The sequence below is a fragment of the Saccostrea cucullata genome, unplaced genomic scaffold (assembly GCF_032062105.1).
Source record: "Saccostrea cucullata isolate Sc308-1 unplaced genomic scaffold, CSIRO_AGI_Scuc_v1 ctg5390, whole genome shotgun sequence".
Classification (NCBI taxonomy): Eukaryota; Metazoa; Mollusca; class Bivalvia; order Ostreida; family Ostreidae; genus Saccostrea; species Saccostrea cuccullata.
Window position 1 is genome coordinate 1 of NW_026938093.1, and position 22,210 is coordinate 22,210.

Here is a 22,210-nt window from a genome sequence, read left to right on the forward strand (position 1 = left end):
GATTTCAAAATAACTTGGCACACAAGTAGACTACACTAAATTACATAGAATAGTGCATCGGTTTTTAATTTCGATGAACGGTGTTGCCATGGTTACTAAAAATAGAATTTTCTGTGAAATTCCTTAAAAACGCTACTCCTTCTACAGTTTTGGTCTGATTTTAATATAACTTGGCACACAATTAGACTACACTAAGATACATAGAATAGTGCATCAGTTTTTTATTTCGATGAACGGTGTTGCCATGGTTACTAAAAATAGAATTTTCTATGAAATTCCTTTAAAATGCTACTCCTTCTACATTTTTGATCTAATTTCAATTTAACTTGGCACACAATTAGACTACACTTAGATACATATAATAGTGCATCAGTTTTTGATTTCGATGAACGGTGTTGCCATGGTTACTAAAAATAGAATTTTCTGTGAAATTCCTTTGAAACACTACTCCTTCTACATTTTTGGTCTGATTTCAATATAACTTGGCACACAAGTAGACTACACTAAGATACATAGAATAGTGCATCGGTTTTTGATTTCAATGAACAGTGTTGCCATGATTACTAAAAATAGAATTTTCTGTGAAATTCCTTTGAAATGCTACTCCTTCTACAGTTTTGGTCTGATTTCAATATAACTTGGAACACAAGTAGACTACACTTAGATACATAGAATAGTGCATCAGTTTTTGATTTCAATGAACGGTGTTGCCAAGGTTATTAAAAATAGAATTTTCTGTTAAATACCTTTAAAATGCCAAGTACAAACCAGTAGAGCTACAGTCTCGACAGAGACTTCTGGTTTAACGTCTGAAATCTTGATGATATTAGCCCAAAAATACTCTGTAAAAAATCAATATTCCTCTGTATTTAATTAATTTCCCCTGCTGTGTTTTTTAAGATTTGACTATTATCGTTTCGATAAAATGTGCATAGGACCTAAGTGTCAATCGCCGTCTTATTTTTAGAGTTACTTCCCGTTGTTATGAGACGTCGCGTGGCGCTATTTTAGCACTGGGGCACGTGGAGAAGTAAACAGAACTTGGTGAAAAACTCATTATCTAGAAAAATAGAATGCTTAGAAAAAAGGACACTCATCCAATTGTTCCTTTGTGTGTTTACTTAAAAAATACTACCCATTCATCAGTTTTAGTCATATTTAAACAAAACATTTCATACAACAGGCTACAACAATTCTTACAATTATAAATTTCTGAATAATATTGCCCTGGTTTATGTATCAACAATATTTTTTAATTCCTTCGGAAGATTACTACAGTTTTGGGCAACTTCTGGTACATTTGTGAGGTAAAATACAGGATAAATCCTTTCAATATTTAATCTTATTTTTTTAAAACTTTAAACAGAGTTAGTTATTCCATTGTTTTGTGTTGCAATGGTAAAGTTTACAAATTGTTAAACCAGTCATTGATTAATGAAGATTAGGAAGTCTAATGCGCATTCGAGTTTTTGGTCACATTTTGTCTTTACGCAGCTTCCTCCATGGTTAAATTTTCAAATGTGGAGAACCCTGATCAGTACAGTAAAATAAGCTGAAAGTGAAATTCCAGGGATGTGCAATTTTAATTTACAAAATGTTTTAAAAGCATATTGTTAGCAGGAATTACATGTAATTACAAGCATTTCACTATAACCATGTTTTACTGTAGATTATTTTGTTTCATAATCATTTTCACCATTCACCACATAGTAAAATAGACAGATATCTTTTAATTGGGAATCCAAAAAAGTATTCATGAAATGTTTACTATTGAAATCAATTACATGTAATAGTATTGTGCAATTTGTTCAGTATAATGATTATTGAAGGGTACACTATTCAGGATATTCAAACAAAGTGTTTTATGTCAGAATAAGAATCACTGTAGATACTGGTACACTGTCAGTGTGTTGGTTTTATATTGTCCTACATAGAGATTGTTCTCATCATCCACACACACACTAATGGGATACCCTACCCCTTGTTGTGGTGTGAGTAATAGAGACAAGAACTGACCATCCTGATCAAGGAGGTGTACAGTGTTACTGATAACATCACACACCAGGATGTGACCGAGGACATCAGTACAGATTCCATAGGGATAGAACCATGACTCCTGACCTGTGTAGAAGAACCTGTGTTGTCCTGATTTATTCACCACCGCTACTGCCCTTTTATTATATTCTGATACACAGATATCTCCATTGATGTTTTCTGTGATGTAGTGTGGATTACTATACAGTTCCCATCCTTCGCTATCCCTCTGTATGTTCTGTAGTTCTTTTCCTGTCTTGTTGTACCTGGTGACTTTACCCTCTTCATCTGTCCTCATCCCCACCAGTAAGTCCCCGTTGATGTGGGAGGAGTGTATGCTGCGTGGTTCCCAGTCTCCAGTTTTAATGAATTCAGTGATATTATTATCCTGTGCTATCCTATTGATGACTTTCTTGTCTTGGTCTGTAAAGATCAGATCCCTGTCCTGTGTGACTGTGTGGTAACCAAGTCCACCACTGGTTTTTATCTTCTGTATCACATTCCCCTGTAGATCTGTTTGGACAAGATTACCCACATTGTCACTGATCCAGAGTCTGTCTGATTGATCTAGTGATACATGGTATACACTATCAACACCTGGTACATTGAACTCCCTGACCTTGGTGACAGAGGCAGATAGAGACATTGTTTGTTTCTTGTCAGATTTCACATGTTTATCTTGTTTTGTCTGTTCACTTGTAGATTTCATTGATGTAGCAATAGGAAGAATTTCCATTGACTTTACTCTTCTTAGTTCTGCCTTTCTATCTGATTTAATTACTTTCCCTAATAACTTTGCAACATCATTTTTGTTGTATCCAACAGAAGAAAATTCTGGTGTGATAGGTTTTGTGGTTTCTGGTATGGATTTTATTTTTAAGTTGTCTAGAAGTTGAGTTGTGAAGTTAGTGAGCTCAGTAGAGGACAGGTAATTCTGGAACTCTTTAACAAGGTCCCTGAGATAGGCAATATAATCATCAAATGTCTTCTCTTGGCTCTTTAATTTCTCCAGTAATGACTTCTCTATTTGGTTTAATTCTTCCATATTTTCTGAGAGCACTGTGTCCACCATGTTTTTGAGAGACTCGGCTTCAGCCTTCATGGATGTCCGTATGCTGTCCATGATCTGTTTAACTTCTGTGGCATCTTCCCGAACTTCTCTCTGTAAATCCTGTGACGTAGGAACAAAGTAATTATGGATTTTAGAGAGTTCCTTTTGGCAAAGTTCAAATTTCTCTGTATAAATAGATTCTAAATCGATAAAGCAATGTCTCTGGTGCTCTTGCATTGTTGAACACTTTGAACATAAAGGAATATTGCAGTCTTTGCAGTAAATATCTACTTCTTTGTTGGGGTGGATCTTGCATTTTTTCACAGGAAGTTGTCGTCTACGTTTCTGATAAAGGACCACTTCATGGTTTTTGTTTTCTGGAATCTTTAAATGTTGGTCTCTGCATGGTTTACACATCTGATGATGGCAGGAATTGCAGTAAAATTCACAATTTCTCTCACAATCTTCAAAACCACATTCTAGAAAGTGTTGGGCAGTGCCTGGAATTTTAGGTTTGGAATGTGCCATCTGAAATTAACATTTAAAAGTTTGTTACATGCATATGGGTTCCGGAACTGCAGCAGTTAAATTACATCTTCAATTTAATTGTTAAAGCTGAACTGCAATAATGTTGTCTGGCTCTAATTATAGACTGAAGATGAATCTCCCTATTCAAAACTACTCTATTGTATTAAACTTTAAGTTATGTAAGAGAAGTTGTACTTAATGAAAAAAATTCCTTTTTTGAGAAAAATTTAAATTTCCTGTCTGCAGACAACCCAGTACTTACTTTTAATGCAAATGACCTCTAAATGTATATATCTGCTAACAAACAAACTTTGGAATGTCAGAGTGAGATTTTAGTCGAGACTTTGACGAGATCTGTAATTTACTTCCTGGTTGGAGATAAATATAGATTTAAATGTATCACCTGTACTTTTAAATTGACTAAATGAAGAACATTCCAGGACCTTTGATAAATGTAGTTTGTTATTACATGGAAAAAATTTTAAACAAATTCTGAATTTCAAATTTGGTGAGATTAAAAAAATATGTGTATTAAGCTTTTATTGAATAACAGACTAAGTATGTTTTCCCTTCTCCCAAATATCTCCATCTTCACTTATTTGGATCTTGTATGTGAATGGTGGGGTGGGGGTGGGTTGGCTAAAGCTAAGGTTAAAAGAATAACAGTTTTGTTAAAAGTGTATCTTTCTGCATACAGGTAAATTTAACATCATTGAAATCCCAGCCAATGGAACCTTACCACTTCCACTTCCATATGTGTCTTCCATGCTCTATGTTAGGCCATCTGATTGGCCGGTCAAGTATTGCAATCAACCAATCCAATGGCAGCATGTTGGTTTGGCAGGGGAAGTCAAGGAGAGAATAATGAAATGTGACTCTTCGGAAAGGAATGGTGTTTATAGGTAACACTAACTCCTATAAACCTTTATTTCTTTGTTGTATGCAGCAGAAAAAAGTCAATTTATTTGTTTTATCTACAATGGATAATTATTAAAAAAAATTAAGTTTTGAATTTATATATTGATTTATATTTATATTTTTCATTAAATGAATATAAATCCAATTTCCAATTTATTTCTCTGCAAGCATTGGTAAAACAAATTGATTTGCATAAATTATCACCAGTTTTGTTCGGTATATAGAACAAAGTAATTGCCTGATAAACAGTTAACTTAAAATAAATCATTGCCAAAAATGGGAAAGAGAGTATATTGGGTGATGGATGGTATTCTTAATTTTGAAAAAGAAGATTTGTTGTTTAGATTGAAATTTATTTGTCTTCTGGTAGAATTTGATTGGATGTGTTTGTATATCTTAGATTCTGTGTGTCAGTCAAGCGGGAGAACTACCCTGAGCAATTACTGACAGAGGACTCGAGTTTGATTCTACCAGGACACACAGTATCCATACGTCCACCTGTGATCATTCGTAACCTTCTGCCCATAGAGCTGAGATACTACATCAAAGACACACAGATCTGTGGAACAGTGAAGACAGGAGAGAAGGCCTACCTACATGCTGTAAGTATACAGTCAGGATTGGGGCCTTTATTAAAATGTACTCCCCTACATGCTGTAAGTATACAGTCAGGATTGAGAAATGTACCCCCCTACATGCTGTAAGTACAAGCAGGCTTGAGGCCTTCATTAAAATGTACTCCCCTACATGCTGTAAGCACAAGCAGGCTCAAGGCATTCATTAAATAAAAGTCCTGTATAATCTACTGTGATCCACATTGGTAGTTTGTTTATATAAAGGTTTAAGGGCCACACCTTCTTGCAAGGGGAGATAATTATAAATTTGTGAAAATTGCATTCAATGTCAAAATTAACTACTGGGCAAAGAAGATTAAACTAGTATGAAAACAATCTCAGGTAGCCTAAACTTAAGTTTATTCACACACACTATCTGTTACAGGCCGATCCCCAGCAGGCGTTGGAGCTGGGACTGAATCTGGAGAACTTCCCCACCTGTAAAGAGTTGGTGGTTCCCCCTGTCACCACCTGCCCCCAGTACCACAAGGTCAAGATTCGTCTGTACGACACCAAGAAACGGCTGCTGGAGTTAGTCATCAAAATCATCTTCAGGAAGGGAGGATCTGTCTCTGTAGGTTCTAGTGAATTCTGATGCTGCTGAAAACATTGATTTCTTTATTAAAACTAGTACAATTTACTTGTAAAATTGTTGAAGGTTTCATTGTATTTTTCTATTTTTCCTCTTGAAAGATAATTAGAAGAGCCCTAGTAAATGTTTGTAGTTTTTTTGTTATAAATAAACTTTCAATGTATTTTACAGTCTTGCGCTTAACTTTTTTGACTACAAGCCCGTAGGGCAAGTTAAAGTATAAAATTTGGTAGCCCAAATGAAATTTTACTAGGCTAAGCCCAACTCAAGAGTAATAACAAATTAAAAAAATATGTTTTGATAAGTGCAATCACATTTGCATTTCTGATCTAATTCAATTTGATCACTAAACGTTCAAAATCACTTAGATTGTTTTAAATACTTTTCTGCATCAGTTCAGCTGCAGTTAACAGTGTGACATGCACACATCTTTAAATAAAGAAATACTTACAGTAAGATTATGAAAATTTAACTATGTATCTGGGTTTAAGAATAGTTGATATCATATATTTATTACTCTTTTATTTATTCATAAGAAAATTAATTAAGGTGTATTTCGGTGATTCCTAGGGGCATTTCGGTGATTCGTAGTACCGGTGTATTCAGTCCATGGTCAGATTTCCAGCCAATATCCCTGACGCTTTGATTCTACGTACTTCATTTTGTGAACCAACTTTTATTTCTTCTGCAAGAGCCCTCCTGTTCGTGAATCACTGACCTGGGATAGCCCTTCTTGATATTTTATAAAAGGAATCATACTTAACAATCGCCACCGCAAATTTACTAAATAGCCCATCAGGCATGCGCGTAAATAATTTTTGGTAGCCCGATCCCGATTTTACTAGACTCGGTCATCGGGCTACCGCTTAATTTCGAAGACTGTTTTATATTAATTCTGGGATGATTTATGATTATTATGTAACTACTCTAAAGTTTCTCATGAACATTATAGAAATAACCATGTGATTATCTTCTTTCTAGATCCATGTGACGGCCCCTTACTGGTTGGTCAACAAGTCAGGGCTCCCCCTGGTGTTCAAACAGGACTTCTCCCAGCAGGATGCTGGTGGACAGTACGAGGAACATGAACTGGCCCGCTCCGTCACCCCACTACTGTTCTGTTACGCCGAGAAGGACCTTCCCAATCTGTGAGCACATTGTCATTATCTTATAGCTTCACTACTGTATATATGTGTTTCAAAAGCTGAAAACCATGAATTCTTTGAACATCATTTTCAAAGATTTAATGAACATCGTAGCTTTGTAGTAAGAAATGAAATAGTTTTTAATTCCTTTTCTCTAAATGTATTTGTAAGGAATTTTATTTGAGGTATGGTTGGTTTCCTAGTTTAACATTCCTTCAAAGTTGTTCACTGATATTTAGACCTCACCACTTTCCTGTGTGTTTTCTGAATGAAGGACTAAATTCTCAAGTTACTGTAAATAGACCCTGATAAGCTAATTTGATAGGATGATGCCTCTTAGCATACATTCAACTGTTCCTTCTTCACTGATTACTTACTTTTTTTTTCCTTTGACAGATGTACAATGAGAGTAGGAAAGTCAGTGCAGGGTCCAGACAGTGTCCCTGTGTGGTAATACTTTACTTTTGATATTTATTTTAGCTCAGCTGAGTAAAAAGCATCCCTTAGGTTGTGTAGATGCATGTTCACTTAAATCATGACCAATGGAACTATTGTTTGCCTACTTTATATTCTGAGTTAAAATTTTTCAAAGGAAAAAATTTTTTCATTCATGATTTAAATTTTATTTTGGAACAATTTATGGTGTACTTGCAAGCTTACTCTTGTCCTTTTATCTGACCCAGGTGTAAGCGGTTCTCCCTGGAGAGTGGTACCGGCATGAGGAGACTGAATGTGGTTCCCAAGACTGGCAACCGCCCAGACTGGTTAGTACAACTACAAAGTCAAGCCAAGCTGTCCTTGGCCATTTGTATCCCTAACACACAGTAAGTCCAATAGAGGCTGGGAGGGGAGCAGTTCTGTCTCGGGTGAAGGGAGGAGCATGACTGTATGAGGAGGCCCCAGGGTGTTCTGATAGTATCCGATACCATACCCCCACTGTACTACTGATAGTATCCGATACCATACCCCACTGTATTGTATTTTATCTCCTGGCTTTGGATTGGCATGAAGTACCTGAGGGCTTAAAAATATAGGGTCTTGTCATATTGGTGTACTGTTTTCTTAGTGCTTATTTATTTTAACTTTTGGAATTCTTATACTATATTTTCCTTAAAAAGGTATTATTGTAATAAATTTAAATTAAATTTAAATTTATGAATCATATTTCACACACTCAAAGATACTGTAAACCAACTTTTATTCGCCACAACTTTATTTCACGATTTACTGGGAGTAAACTAGTTCTTGACGATAAATTTTCGCGATCAAGCCGTTTTTGGAACTGTTTTTAATAGAAAAAGACTTTAAGGACCCATTCGCGGCGAGAAATATTCGCGATGACGAGGTTCTCGCGAACTTCGCGAAAATTTCTCGCACGCAAATAAAAGTTGGTTTACAGTACTTATTTATAAGCAGGCCATGTAATCTTCCTGTTACGTGCAGCCAATATTTTTTTTAATGATACAGTATATAACTTATATAATTACCTGTAAAGAAATATTTTAAGAGCCGTGATAAACTGATCATATTATGAATAAAAAAAGAATTTTGACTTTCAATAAAAAGTGGGTTTTTTTTTTTAATTAAATATGAAGATCTGATTAGGCTTGTATTGAATTTTATATATATGTTTTTAAGGGTGTACAACATTGGTATAGGGGTTCACCAAGGGAAGGGACTCTATGCTGACACAAACATTGTGACCTTTGCCCCCTTGTATGAAATTGACAACCAATCCAGTCACAAATTAGCGATCGCTCAGAGACATCTTGCCCAGTCTGAAGTGAGTACATGTTGGAATCATTTGATGGCGATTTTCTTAAATTGTTTTCAGAGAATATCATGTATGTGTAAATTTTCATGCCAGGAAAGGGGAAAACATAATTTATTCAGTTCATTTTTTCTCAGGATATAAATTCATTTTAGGAATTGCCACGGAAGTTAGATTTTTGTGCACATTTTGTAAACTTGATCTCTTGCAGACAATGAAGCTAGACACCTGTTTGATTGCCCTTCCACAATGTAAGCTTCCATTTCATTGGCCAAGACTTGACCTTGACCAGTTGTTATGTGTAAATCTATTGGATGTGGGATCTTCCTCCTGGTCAGGTGGATTCAGAATTGACAAAACGGATTCTTTCCACATTAATATAAGGTATGAATTGATCTTCTTGTAAATAATATTTATACCCCTGCTGCGAAGGAGAGGGGGATATTATACAATTATTGCTGTTTTTTGAGGTCAATACAATGATTTAGCCATCTGAGGAGTGCAATATTCACCGAGCCCGAAGGGCGAGGTGAATATTGTACTTCGAAGATGGCTAAATCATTGTATTGACCGAAAAAACAGCAATAATTGTTTTATTATATGATTCACTGATATTAAATAATACAGCTCATTACTTGTTTGCATTTGATTAAGTCCTAGCCAAATACAAGACAGAAGCAGAATTAAAATGTGAATAAACCTTACCAGTAGTATCAATTTGATTTTTTTTTTATCAATTTTAGTTGCCATGAAAAAATATATAATGGCAGTCTTTTTTAGGATAGATTTTGAAAGGAAGGAGTATTATCAGGAAAAAATGACTGCTAAAAAGTTAAAACAGTAAAAGTGTTGGAGGGGGGTCCCTGCATCCCCTCTTACCACCCTCACCCTAAAATATATATTCGTTTATGTTTTGTTCACATGAAAAAAAAAATCATAGTCGTTTAAATAGCTTTCCAAAACAATTTGTATCAATTTGGAATATCCCAATCTATTTTTAGATCAATGTAGAGGAAATAAATCCTTGTATTGACCTGGAACGTCACGTGCAGGTCAATACAACGTAATATTTTTCTAACATAGTTGGATCTCAGCCAATCAGAGAGATGGAAATTATTCAATCATATAATAAACTGTTTTACCCTTGTGTGTTTGTGTGTCCGTTTTATACATGACAAATTTTCGTTGCAGTTTTCTCAGCAACTACTCATCGTAGATCTTCACATATTATACATGGCTTTGGGGAGTTCTTGTCCAAAAGAAATTGAGACACAATGAAAAAAATTCAGTGCTGCTTTCTTTATGAGAGTTGTGATGAATTAGATGTTACCTGAATAAATGTGTAAATCTATTTTTAGGGATGATCAGAACGTGAGTCATCTGCTGAAGGTGGAGATAGTGATGGAGGGACCCACCTACTTCATTGTGTTTGGGGACGCAGGGGAAGTCCCCCCTCCCATCAGAATCGACAACTGGGCTGAAGTTAGTGGACTTTGTCTTGTATATTATATAAAACTCTGAGGAAAAATAGTTGTATTGTCTTGTAATTATAGAATCTGAATTATAGGACAATCTATACCGTATAAGTGGAAATTTTAGCGAGATGCAAATTCAGCAATTTTTCCTTAAAATCAGGTAATTTATTTTTAGCAAGATGTTATTTTAGCGATTTTAAAATGTACAATTAAGAAGCTATTACAAATAAACGCAACTAATTTTTAGCGATATTCAATTTTAGCAACCTGGACACCCTCGCTAATAATGCCAAAATTAAATCCTCGCTAAAAATTTTACGTATACGGTATGCAATTTTCATTCAATTCAATATTTTAGATTCCTGTGGAATATTTCCAAAGTGACACAACAGAACAGAAGCTGAAAGCTTTTGTTCAGCCTCGGGTACAATGTAAGCCTCAAATTACATGTACTGTATACCAGGATATTTTCACCACGTTTTATTTTTGCCACTGGCGCCCTCTCCTTGATTGGGCGAATTTAAATGGGGCGAATTCAAATTACACCTCATAATTTCTTAAACAGAACTAAGGCTGGGCGAATATGAAATAAGGCAAAATTGTTCACAAGTTCAAAAGGGAAATAAAACGGGGCGAAAATAATCCTGTATACAGTATATGTCAGTTGCTTTTCTCTGCCCTAATTAATAGATACAATTATATTGTCAGTGTCTATATTAAGTATATTTCTTTAAAACTGAATTTTAAATGTAAAATTCCCGATAGTACCTTATGCCTGGGATGAGCCAATGTTGAGTCACTCCATAACACTGAGAGTTAAGGGAGGAACTAGTGCCACCTACAATATGGACAAACTGGAGGAAGGGAAGCAACTCTGTTATCCTAACTTTATTTACCTCAGAGCATCAGCTACCTTTCCAAGGTGTGTTCTATTTAATAAGCTTGATCAATATTAGTCTAGAATTGGAAATCAGTTTTCTGTAATAAAATGTTGGTTTTGATGTAGTTTCACTTGCAGGTTTTGTCAAAATGAAATCATGCAATTCTTCATTTTATAATTAATCAATTAATCTTGAATGTTTAAATTTTAATTATTTCTATTTTAAGAAGGTCGACACAGGATAGTCCTCACACAGAACTGGTTTTAGAAGTTGTTCAAGATCAGTACATCAAATTTTGTAAAAAGGTAAAGTAATATATGTTTTGCAAAATACATGCAGCTTTAGAAGTAATAGCTTTTTTCTTCATTTTTCAATGAATGAGGTTTGGCATAATGATGACTAAGGAAAGAAATTGGAATAAATATAAGGAAACATTAAAGGTACTTGGACACAGATTTACGTTATTATTTTCTCTATAAGATTACGACTTATAATATATTTTAATAGCATTTCACACAAAAATTAATTAAAAATCTTATTTCGTTTAAAAGATATTGATATTTCAAATTTTTCGGCGGGTTTGATTGACATATCGGTGCACGCTCACAAATTTGATTTTATTCTTAATCCTTAGTAAAAGTGGCAATCTCGTTTTGTATAAATGAAAAATATTAATACTATTATCCAGAAAATTCAGAGTAGACACGTTCGAAAGCAAAACAAACACACAATACATTGTCAGTCCGTGTAGTTGTGGTAAGCAGACTGTGACGATTGAACACACCCAGTGAATTCTAAATATAAACAAGAATAGAACTCGAGCCCTGTTGACAAAAACTGTTTACATAACACGAGTGTGCTCGATTTGCTAAAATCTGCACGCATCTCTTAGTTCGGAATGACGATACTTGTGAAAGTGTTTTGCTTTCTAACATTTCTACTCTGAATAAAATTATTTTTCTTGATAAAAGTTTTTAATATTTCTCATTAAAACACATCAAAATTGCCACTTTTCCTAAGGATTAAGAATAAAGTTAAAATATGTGAAAGTGCAAGGATGTGTCAATCAAACCCGCCAAAAATTTAAAGTTTTAATAACTTTTAAACGAAATAAGATTTTTAATTTATTTATTTTTTGTGTGAAATGCTATTAAAATATATAATTCGTGATATTAAACAGAAAAAATTAGAAAAGATTAACTTCAAATCTGTGTCCAAGTACCTTTAATAAGATAACTTGACTGTTGATTAATTTAATTTTGGAGTTTAAGTCAAATGAAGGTTTTAAGTCCTCCTAGGTTATTATGTGAATTCAATTTATGTGCTGTGAATGCATCTACAGTAACATGTTTTTGACAATATGTCTGTAAAGCTAGGATATTGGTAATTAGATAATTTATTGATTAACAGGAGATTGGTAATCGTAACCAGTTATGGAGAATGACCAGCGGGGGTATGTTAGAGCATGAGGGGTCGATATCTCCCCGAGACCCCCACAATCGGTCCTCCTACCCCTCAGGGAAGAGCATGGTACTGGACATAGATGACATCGCCCCCAGACCGGGGAGGGTTGTCCCCCTCACCCTCAGAAAACGAGACGAGCGCAGGAAAGCCACACAGACCTGGAAGTTCACCGAGGTAGATTTTGTATTGGTTAAATAAACATTTTATGGTTTTAATCAATCATATTTGTTTTAAAAAGTCTGTAGAAATCAAGATAAAAAAGGCTATTGCTAAAATTAAATTTTCAAAATGATGATGCAAGAAGTGAGTAAATTTTGAATGTTTGTGTGTATACAGTTGAATTTTATCTCAATGACACTTTACAACGTTTAACTTTATTATTGTAAAAAAAAGTAACAAACAAACAATGTACCTAGAAAAAAAAGTAAAGAAAGTGTTTTTAGAAATTTAAATTTAAGATTTATAATTATGAATTTTAATATGACTTAAAGAATTTTACCTTGCTTGCACTCCCAGGGTTTTACTCTATGGCTGTTGTTTCAGGATGGTCGATTGTGCTGTGCTGATGGTGCTATGTGTGTACAGACCCTGGGAGGGGGGGAGTGTCTGAGGGACTCCGCTGTAGCTGTTGTGGGGCCTGGTCCCCCCTCAGGGAGGAGTGTACCCGCCCACATGAAGATTGACAGACAGAGGCTCCTCCCAGGGTCCGGCTGTCTGGCTGTCAGGACCGTCATGGATGGACCAATCAGAGTTCTGCAAATCACTGATGTCTCTCAAGGAGTAAGTTTGTTGTCCCCAAACAAAAGGCATTGATTGACTGTTTTGTGGAAAATTTTAAATTTTTCTGAAGATGATAAATGTAAATTGTTGTCAATGAGCAGTTTAACAACTCTACCCTTGATATGTGTAGTCTGTTGCTGAAGTAACAAAGAACTACCAAGACTGGGTTGTTTGTGAAGAAGATAAGGTGGCTAAAATAGAAGATAAATCAGCAGAGAAGAAATCTAGCTTAGAGGTCAGTCATGAACACTAATTGATGTCACATCATTGAAATATTTTTTTTAATTTTTAGCTCTACTGGTCAGAGACCAGAAGAGCTTATGCGATAGTAATGCGTCTGTCAGTCTGTCTGTCTGTCTGTAAACAATTTTTCAAAATGCTACTCCTTTTAGAGTTTTGGTCCGATTTCAATATAACTTGGCACACAAGTAGACTACACTAAGATACATAATTCTGTGCATTGGTTTTTGATTTTGATGAACAGTGTTGCCATGGTTGCTAAAAATAGAAATTTCTGTGAAATTCTTTCAAATGCTACTCCTCCTTTAGTTTTGGTCCGATTTTAATATAACTTGGCTCACAAGTAGACTACACTAAGATACATAATTCTGTGCATCAGTTTTTATTTTGTTGAGTGTCAAGGATCATTTTTCTATTGATTCCTGCTTTGAATTCTCAAGTCACAACTGCTACTTTTCTCTTCCTTTGTTTTAAGTGTAAACCAGTAGAGCTACAGTCTCGACAGAGACTTCTGGTTTATATTGAATAAATATTGATTGATATCCAATTTTGAACGATTCTATTTTAAAACGGGTATCCTGCAAAAGGTGTGATAGAAAATCGTAGTTATCTTAAAATACTGATTGATCTTATATATTGTAGATTTGTATGAGTCTGAAGGGTGGATTGGGTTTATCTCTGGTGAATTACAGCCCTGAGGAGCTGGTCTATATCTCACTACAGAACATTTCTCTGGACTACATCTCTAACCCTAATTACATGACCGTGGATGTAGCAGTAGCCAATGTACAGGTACGTTAAGACAAATTTTGATTTATGAAATACAGTACCAGTGATAAGGTAAAAGTCAGTAGCACATCACCTTTCAAACAAAAGTTCAGAAAGGTTTTTTTCAGTCAAATATTGTAGTATTACGAATGATTTTGTAAACAAACGAAATGCCAAATACATATGGATGTATACTGTGAGTGTAAATTTGAAGAATGCTCTATCAATGATTTTAATTTCAGATTAAAAAGGATTTTTCAATTTTATGATTTGATGTAAGAAAGAAGTTCAAAATGCAGCTTGTGTTATTTTGTACTAACTTGTTTGTACAGATAGATAATCAGCTGTTCTCAGCCACCAGACCTGTTCTGTTGTACGTCACACCTACCCCTAGAAGAGACGTCCCAGAGAATACCCCAGCTCTTCATGTGGTGGCCCAGAAAATTCCCAACTCAAAGTGGAATGCAGAGATTTATAAAGTAAATAGTTAATATATTTTAAGGTCACCAGAGTCTCTCTGATGGCTATCTTTTTGTGTGTTGTTAGTGGATAGTAAACTTTTGAATATTTTCAGCTTCTCTGAAACCACTGAACCAATTTCATTTACTTTTGGCATATACATGTAGCATCCAGTGGTTCAAGGGTGGAAAATCAAAATTTTCTTTAATAGATATTTAGTAGACCTGATGTGTTTATTCAAAAAATTTGTCCTTTTTCAGCACTTGATTGTAAACATGAAGAAACTGAGCATTCAGGTAGAGGAGGAACTGTTATGGAAGCTGTTACAGTTTTGTGGATTTGGGTCAACTGACCACCTGGATGAGAAAGTCACAGAGGGGGAGGATCCCAGAAAGTAAGTGGTGGACTGAGATAACTAGTGCTTATGACTGTTACAGAAAGAGTAAAATTTTTTACAGTCGATGCATATAGTTGCAGTTTTATGTAATGTACAGAATATAACTTTACAGTAAGTTGGAAAGTTTGATTTCAAGTAAATGGATTTATTACTGTATACAGATACATTGAAGCAAACTGATCATTTACATACTTAGCATATTACACCAACTTTTTACAGAGCACTTGCAGCTGCCACTTCAGTGAAGACCAAGAGATATTACTTTGGACTCCTGAAAATCCACACGAGTCGTGTCAATCTGAGCATGCTCACTGCCTCCAAACTGTCAGCTGACCTGAAGGCTCTCAAGAGAGACATGTCTTTACCACTTGTCAGATTCGAAGACGCCAAAGTGGATCTTGGTAATGTCTGAAGTAGAATAAAAACTTAAAAATTAATTACTATCCAACAGGTTTTTCCTTAAATTACACTCATGCCCTAAATGTATGAATCTGATGTTTTGAAAGTCTAGTTTTCAAGATATTGTAATATTCTCAATATTCAACAGATCCTTTCATCAAAAGTCACCTGTTTGAAACCATTGTCTTCCTTCAGAAAGAGATAGGATTCCACTACACTGAGGTATTTACATTTATGTCAGCCCTTAAAATAACAGTTCTTTTTTCTAACTCACTCTGTTATGTAATTGAAGTTTTTAAAGTAAACCCTGTGTTTACACTAAGTCTTGTACATTTTCTTTATATAATGTTCATTGTATGATCTGCCTTGTTTGACAGGAGCTGAAGAGTCAGGCAGCAAAGATCCTGGGTTCTGTGGACTTTCTGGGGAATCCCCTGGGTCTGTTTAATGATGTCACAGAGGGAATTTCTGGTCTGATCAATGATGGCAATGTGGGGGGTCTCCTGAAGAACGTCACACATGGAGTGTCCAACTCGGCTGCCAAGGTAATTAGCTTCTTCTGCAACTTAATTAGCACCAGCTACTGCTTTAATTTCTGTTTAATCCGCGGGTAGAAAATTACGCAGATTTCCCAGACTCTCACTATATGCCTTTCATTTATTTGAAGTACGCTTGGACAAATTTCTGCAGAAAATTTATGACCACGTAGATAGGGTAAATTAATACCATGCGGAAAAAATTACTTCTACAGCATTCTTTTGAATCATCAATTTAGATTAGATTTTGAAAATGAAGTTTTTAAGTGTCTTGTGCTTCATGCTGTTTGATGTTTATAGGTGGTTGGATCACTGTCTGATGGTCTTGGGACATTGAACATGGACAAGAATTACCAGGACAGAAGGGAGCAGTTGAGGACTGGTGCCCAGTCCAGCGGGGGGCATATACTGGCCGGGGTCAAAGGTTTTGGTAATGGACTGTTTGGTGCTGTGACCAGTATATTTACTCAGCCCTATGACGGCTTCAAGGAAGATGGTATTGAGGTAATTCATAGTAGGAACTTCAATGTGCTATGAATATTTTAAGAAGTTGAAGACTAGTTAAAAAGGGAAAAAAATTGAAGAAAAAAATTATATTTGATGCTTCTGGCTGTAATTTGCTTTTATGTGTTATCAGGGCTTTGTGACAGGGATAGGGAAGGGAGTGATTGGTACGGTGACTAAGCCTGTAGTGGGAGTACTCGACCTTGCCTCAGGAGCAGCTAATGCTATCAGGGACACCAGCAGTAGCAGCTCTCGTATCAGTCCCCCGCCCCTCCGACTCCCACGGTGCTGTCACGGGGCGGGCATGCTGCTGCCTCCTTATTCTCAAAACGATGCCAAGTCACAGAAACTACTGCATGATCTCAACAAGAAGAACCTGGAGGAATTGTAATTATTAGATAACATAAAAATCTACTAGTAAAAACAGTTTTTTTCCTTGTAAAGTTTAATCGTAGTAAGTCGATACATATTTTATTTATCACTCTTTGAAAAAATGTTCTTTTGTTTCCTTTGTGTACATATGGAAATCATATTTTAGAACTTTTATTAGGTCACCTGAGTAAACTCAGGTGACCTATTGCTATCTGTTTTCGTCCGTCGTCGTGCGTCGTTCGTCGTGCGTTAACATTTGAACATTTTCAGCTTCTTCTCTGCAACCACTGAACCAATTTCAACCAAATTTGGCACAAAGCATCTATGGGTGAAGGGGAACAAAAATTGTGAATTTCATGATCCCTGCCCCCCCTGGGGCCTGAGGGGTGGGGCCAAACCACTAAAATTAATGAAATCTTTAAAAATCTTCTTCTTTACTCCTGGACATCAAGCAATCGAACTGTTTGCATGATTGTAATCAGCAATGAGTCCTCTACCAAAATTGTGAAATTCATGGCCCCAGGGTCAGGGGTTCTAGTGCTAGGGCGGGGCTAAATAAGTAGGTAGTGAAAATGCATTATTTCTTTGAAAATCTTCTTCTCTGCTCCTGGGTATTAAATAAACCAACAAAGTACATACTTAAGATTAACTAGAGTGCCTATTACCAAAATTGTGAAATTATTGCCCCAGGGTCAGGGGTTCTGGTGTTAGGGCGGGGCTCTATTGATTATATAGTGAAAATACATTATTTCTTTGAAAATCTTCTTCTCTGCTCCTGGGTATTAAATAAACTAACTAAGTACATAGTTATGATGAAAAAGAGTGCCTCTACCAAAATTGTTAATTTTATGGCCCCAGGGTCAGGGGTTCTTGTTTTAGGGTGGGGCTCTAATGATTATATAGTGAATTGCATGAATTCTTTGAACATCTTATCCTTTGCTCCTGGTTAATATGCTAATGATCTAATTACATATTTAAGGCCAGGATTTATTTTATTTTCAGTGGTACGAAGCCTCCGCCCAAGGTTTTGAATTTTCAGAAAAAAATAAAACAATTTTTTTCTTTCCAATGTCAAATATGAGTCGGGATCGAGATTTCAAATTTACGAACTCGCACTTCCGGTTTTAAGATGAAACGGCCGGTAAATAAAGCTAGATCTGAGAAGATAGCTTGGTTTAGTGTAAAATTCATCGATACGAGTGCCATTCAAAACGTTTCACCCGTTCAAAGGACAAATAAAATACTGACGACTTTGTTGCACAATGACATGCTGGTGAGATAATTATGTATTCATTTCAAAAGTATCTGTCTGTAAATTATTTTCCTCCCCCAGGTTTTAAACTGCCCGTGGTAGCTATTGCATATTGCCAGCGACATTGTTTAGGCGCAGGAGTCGGCAGTTTTATCAATAAACCAATGTAAACTAACCTATGAGCTTCGCGAGCGTAGCGAGCTCGCGAAGCTCATAGGTTAGTTTACATTGGTTTATTGATAAAACTGCCGACTCCTGTGGTTTAGGTCTCTGTTATAGCTTACAGTCTAAGCAGCATTCTTCAGATAAGGGTTGCTTATGCATCAGATGTAATGAATAAAACAATGGGAGAAGTTAAGTCCATTTGAGGAAGAAATGAACAATAACCTGAAGAAATAAAAAAAAATTCAACTATTAAAAGGCAAGAATATACAAATATATACAGGCATGTAGTATCATTTGTATCAGCCAGAGAAATTATTTTACACTTAATTGAAAAAATGTTCACCCTACTCCCCAATATTCCCTGTCTGTTTTATGATAGGAATTATAGTTTTAGGCATCAAGTAAATTTTAGAACAATGTCTACACATTCACCTAACACATATTAAAAAAATGAAGATATATTGAAAGACTTTTAAAGAATTGATTTTTTAAAATATATTTTGACCAACATCACAAAATTTATATAACTGGCCCGAACTGGCAGATGATGAAATAAGCAATTAAATGTTCTACTTTCCTATTTGTAAGCATTATGTGTCCAGTGGTAAGGAACCTATTAGAATAGCATAAAAAATGAATGTACAATTGATTTATCAAAATTTTTTTTTTTATTTCCTTCTCCTTCGGGACTTTTTTATTCTCATGTTCATAACTAAACCTAAACATAAAGAAAATGCTGGCCTTATAATGAAGAGAGGGGCCTCTTTCAAAATAGATAAATTCAGGGCCACTGGGTCAGGGGTGCCATGGGGGTACTTTGACTAAAAATAAATTAATGCTTTGAAATCTGCCCTTTGATAAGCAGTGGTGCCTCTTTCAAAATTTGTGAATTTCATGGCTTTTGGAATAAAACACGAACCAAATACAATTGCTGGAAAGTTGTTACATGATACTCAGGTGACCTATAAGGCCCGTGGGCCTCTTGTTTTAGTTTGTAGCAGAAAGAAAATTAAGAAACGAAACAAAGTAGTTGTAAAATATGGTTCTTGGTAAATTAAGAAAGTAATTAAATCTGTAAATTGTTTGTGTGTTGGTTGTAGCTTCATAGCTGTAGAACAGCTGAGGAGAGAAGACAGACTGATGTCCCTGATCACCTCTAGACAGGTGTATTTCTTACTGGGGGGTGAGGCCGACTCTGGGAACATCATTCTCAAGGTCCCCCACAAAGAGCTGTTCCAGTGTCTGGTGGTGGAAATCAGTAAGTGACAGGGTTATCCCAGTCAACATGAAGGTTTTAACACAATTACATGACTGTTGTGTCTTGAAAAGTATATTTAGAGTGATTATATCTTTCTTTGTTGATTTACAGAAGGTAGATATTACCTGGAGCTTGTGAGGTTACAAACATCAGCTTCTGATCAACAGAGGGTCCCCCAGATAAGATGTGACAAACAGACCATTGCTGAAAGGGTAAGTGTGACAAACAGACCGTGACTGAAAAGATAAGTGTGACAAACAGACCATTGCTGAAAGGGTAAGTGTGATAAACAGACCATGACTGAAAGGGTGAGTGTGACAAACAGACCATGACTGAAAGGGTAAGTGTGACAAACAGACCATGACTTAAAGGGTAAGTGTGACAAACAGACCGTGACTGAAAGGGTTAGTGTGACAGACCATGACTGAAAGGCTTAGTGTGACAAACAGACCGTGACTGAAAGGGTAAGTGTGACAACTGACAAACAGACCGTGACTGAAAGGGTTAGTGTGACAGACCATGACTGAAAGGGTTAGTGCAACAAACAGATCATTTAATTATTGGCTTTATCCGAGAATCATGATTACAAGTATTAAAATGTACATATACCTGGATATTGATGAAAACACTGCAGATTTGCTTGTCTGCATTCGGCCATATTTACTGGTAATGAAAAACTGTGTTAACCACAGAGTTCTTGTAAACTGTGTAACTTTGACTTGGACATAAAAGTACATTTTGTCAAAAAGTTCATACATTGGATGTGCATGTTAACACAATGAAGGCTGGAGCACTACCAGTATGCTGAACTGTATTCTATTTCTTGTCAGGTGAGTCAACAGATCAACTACGCCCGTAATTTGTATGAAGAACAACAACACACACTGACGTCTACAGAGGCTGAAGATACGTAGTGGATAAATAGAGCCATCAGGAACAAACGTGTTGTATGTGATTTATAGAGCCATCAGGAACAAACGTGTCATATTGGATTTATTTCATCACATGTGAATTACTTCATAACTTGGAGATAGAAACTTTGAAAAACTCTGCATAATAAACAATTTTCCCCATACACATTTCTAAGAATGTATTTTGATTATACAATCATTTATTATAATTGTAACTTGATATTAAAAATATGATTGCAAGACTTAGTTTAAAAGATTGTAAGATAATTATTGCATTTATCTGTCAGTAAATGAAACATTCAAAAGCTGGTTAATCGTAATGTTGTGCTTCAATTCTGATGATAAACAAGTATTCTGAACGTATTAATCAGATTTGACTATATTTGATTATAATTTTATTAAAACTCTTTCTTTTTAATACAGACATGGATCTATATGACCTAGAATTCTTTGTTTGTTATTTTGCCATTTGTTGATTATTAAAGCATATAATGTTCATAATATTTGTTTTTTCATTCAGTTTCTAATTAAATGCAAGTCAGTATATATAATTTCTTTTTAAATGAATTTACGTGAAGTGGTTAATAAAAAAGTGTATTAAACTGTTCCAACACAGGTTATACCGTATAACTTGGTAAAATATATTAAATTCATTGAATTTCCTTATACATGTAATTTGATTTAAGTGTATAAAAAAGACAATATCACCTGAAAAATTACATTTAATTGTGCAAAATTCAAAAGTAACGTTGAGCAGATTGATATGTTTTTGACACAAGTCATTGTGATGTAGATAACTCAGATTATACAATATAAATTATTTTTCAGTCAATCAAAAAGTGCATTACAGCCTTAATCCTATTATTTAAGAATGGATTGCACTTATTGTGTGAAAACTACAATTATATTATAGAGAAACTCTTTTTATACCATGTATATCTTACAGTCAATGAACAAATTCTAACAAAATGCAAATGAAATATTTTATTTTGTTGACTTGTATCCATCAAGAGTAGAAATGACAATGATACAGTTTATGTTTCTGTTTATCATAAGTAACATTTAAATACGATACACATGCCACAGAAATGTCGTATTTTTAAATTTTTTTAAATTAATGGATGATAAAATTTGGGGATATCGCTCTCTCTCATATGCCTTGTAGTTCTTCTGTTCTTTAATTGTAATGACAAATACATTTAACATTAAAATTGGATTGAGATTAGCATGTACGTTTTGTGTTATCTAATTTGAAGAGTTCAGCAATGGAAATAGAACATCCTGACTGGTAGCCAGAATTACGTACATGTACATACAATAATGTAATTAGGTACATATTCATTGTCAATTATCTACTAGGCCTTTAAAAAAAAAAACCATTTGTAGCATGCTATATGCTTGATTTGTCTCATAATAAATGGTAATGTAACATTATAAATAATTATATTGATTAATAAGTTTCCTAAGTTGCATTTTCCTGCTTTTCATTTATATGTAATAATGATAATGTTTGACATATTTGGAAAATTTCAGGTCAGGCAAAGAAAAGGTGCTAAAGATGACCACTTTAAAAAAGGTTCAGAGTGGGAAAAAGGGGGGTCTGGAGAAAAAATGCCATTCTTCTTCCACAACAAAGAGAAAATCGCCACGAGGTGAGAATTGTTCTGATGTTAAGGACGTTCGATCCTGATATTTT

The 22,210-nt window shown here is 35.1% G+C and overlaps 2 protein-coding genes across 2 annotated transcripts; one reads left to right on the plus strand and one right to left on the minus strand.

Annotated features, from left to right (window-relative positions):
* Positions 1-1,572: 1,572 nt before the first annotated feature.
* LOC134249423 (uncharacterized) lies at positions 1,573-3,995 on the minus strand. Its single transcript, XM_062731779.1, has 2 exons — positions 3,876-3,995; positions 1,573-3,613 (listed from the first exon to the last, which is right to left on the minus strand). The coding sequence occupies exon 2, from the start codon at positions 3,611-3,613 to the stop codon at positions 1,880-1,882; it is 1,734 nt and encodes a 577-aa protein (XP_062587763.1). The 5' UTR covers positions 3,876-3,995; the 3' UTR covers positions 1,573-1,879.
* A 319-nt stretch (positions 3,996-4,314) lies between these two features.
* LOC134249420 (intermembrane lipid transfer protein VPS13D-like) lies at positions 4,315-20,547 on the plus strand. The gene is made up of 26 exons (XM_062731774.1): positions 4,315-4,515; positions 4,932-5,133; positions 5,531-5,719; positions 6,719-6,885; positions 7,279-7,332; positions 7,566-7,646; positions 8,521-8,665; positions 8,865-9,037; positions 10,012-10,135; positions 10,487-10,559; positions 10,894-11,050; positions 11,236-11,314; positions 12,420-12,647; positions 13,017-13,253; positions 13,384-13,488; positions 14,136-14,285; positions 14,594-14,740; positions 14,981-15,114; positions 15,337-15,518; positions 15,665-15,738; positions 15,894-16,061; positions 16,353-16,556; positions 16,690-16,943; positions 19,446-19,603; positions 19,715-19,815; positions 20,434-20,547. The coding sequence occupies exons 1-26, from the start codon at positions 4,379-4,381 to the stop codon at positions 20,515-20,517; spliced, it is 3,807 nt and encodes a 1,268-aa protein (XP_062587758.1). The 5' UTR covers positions 4,315-4,378; the 3' UTR covers positions 20,518-20,547.
* Positions 20,548-22,210: the final 1,663 nt, after the last annotated feature.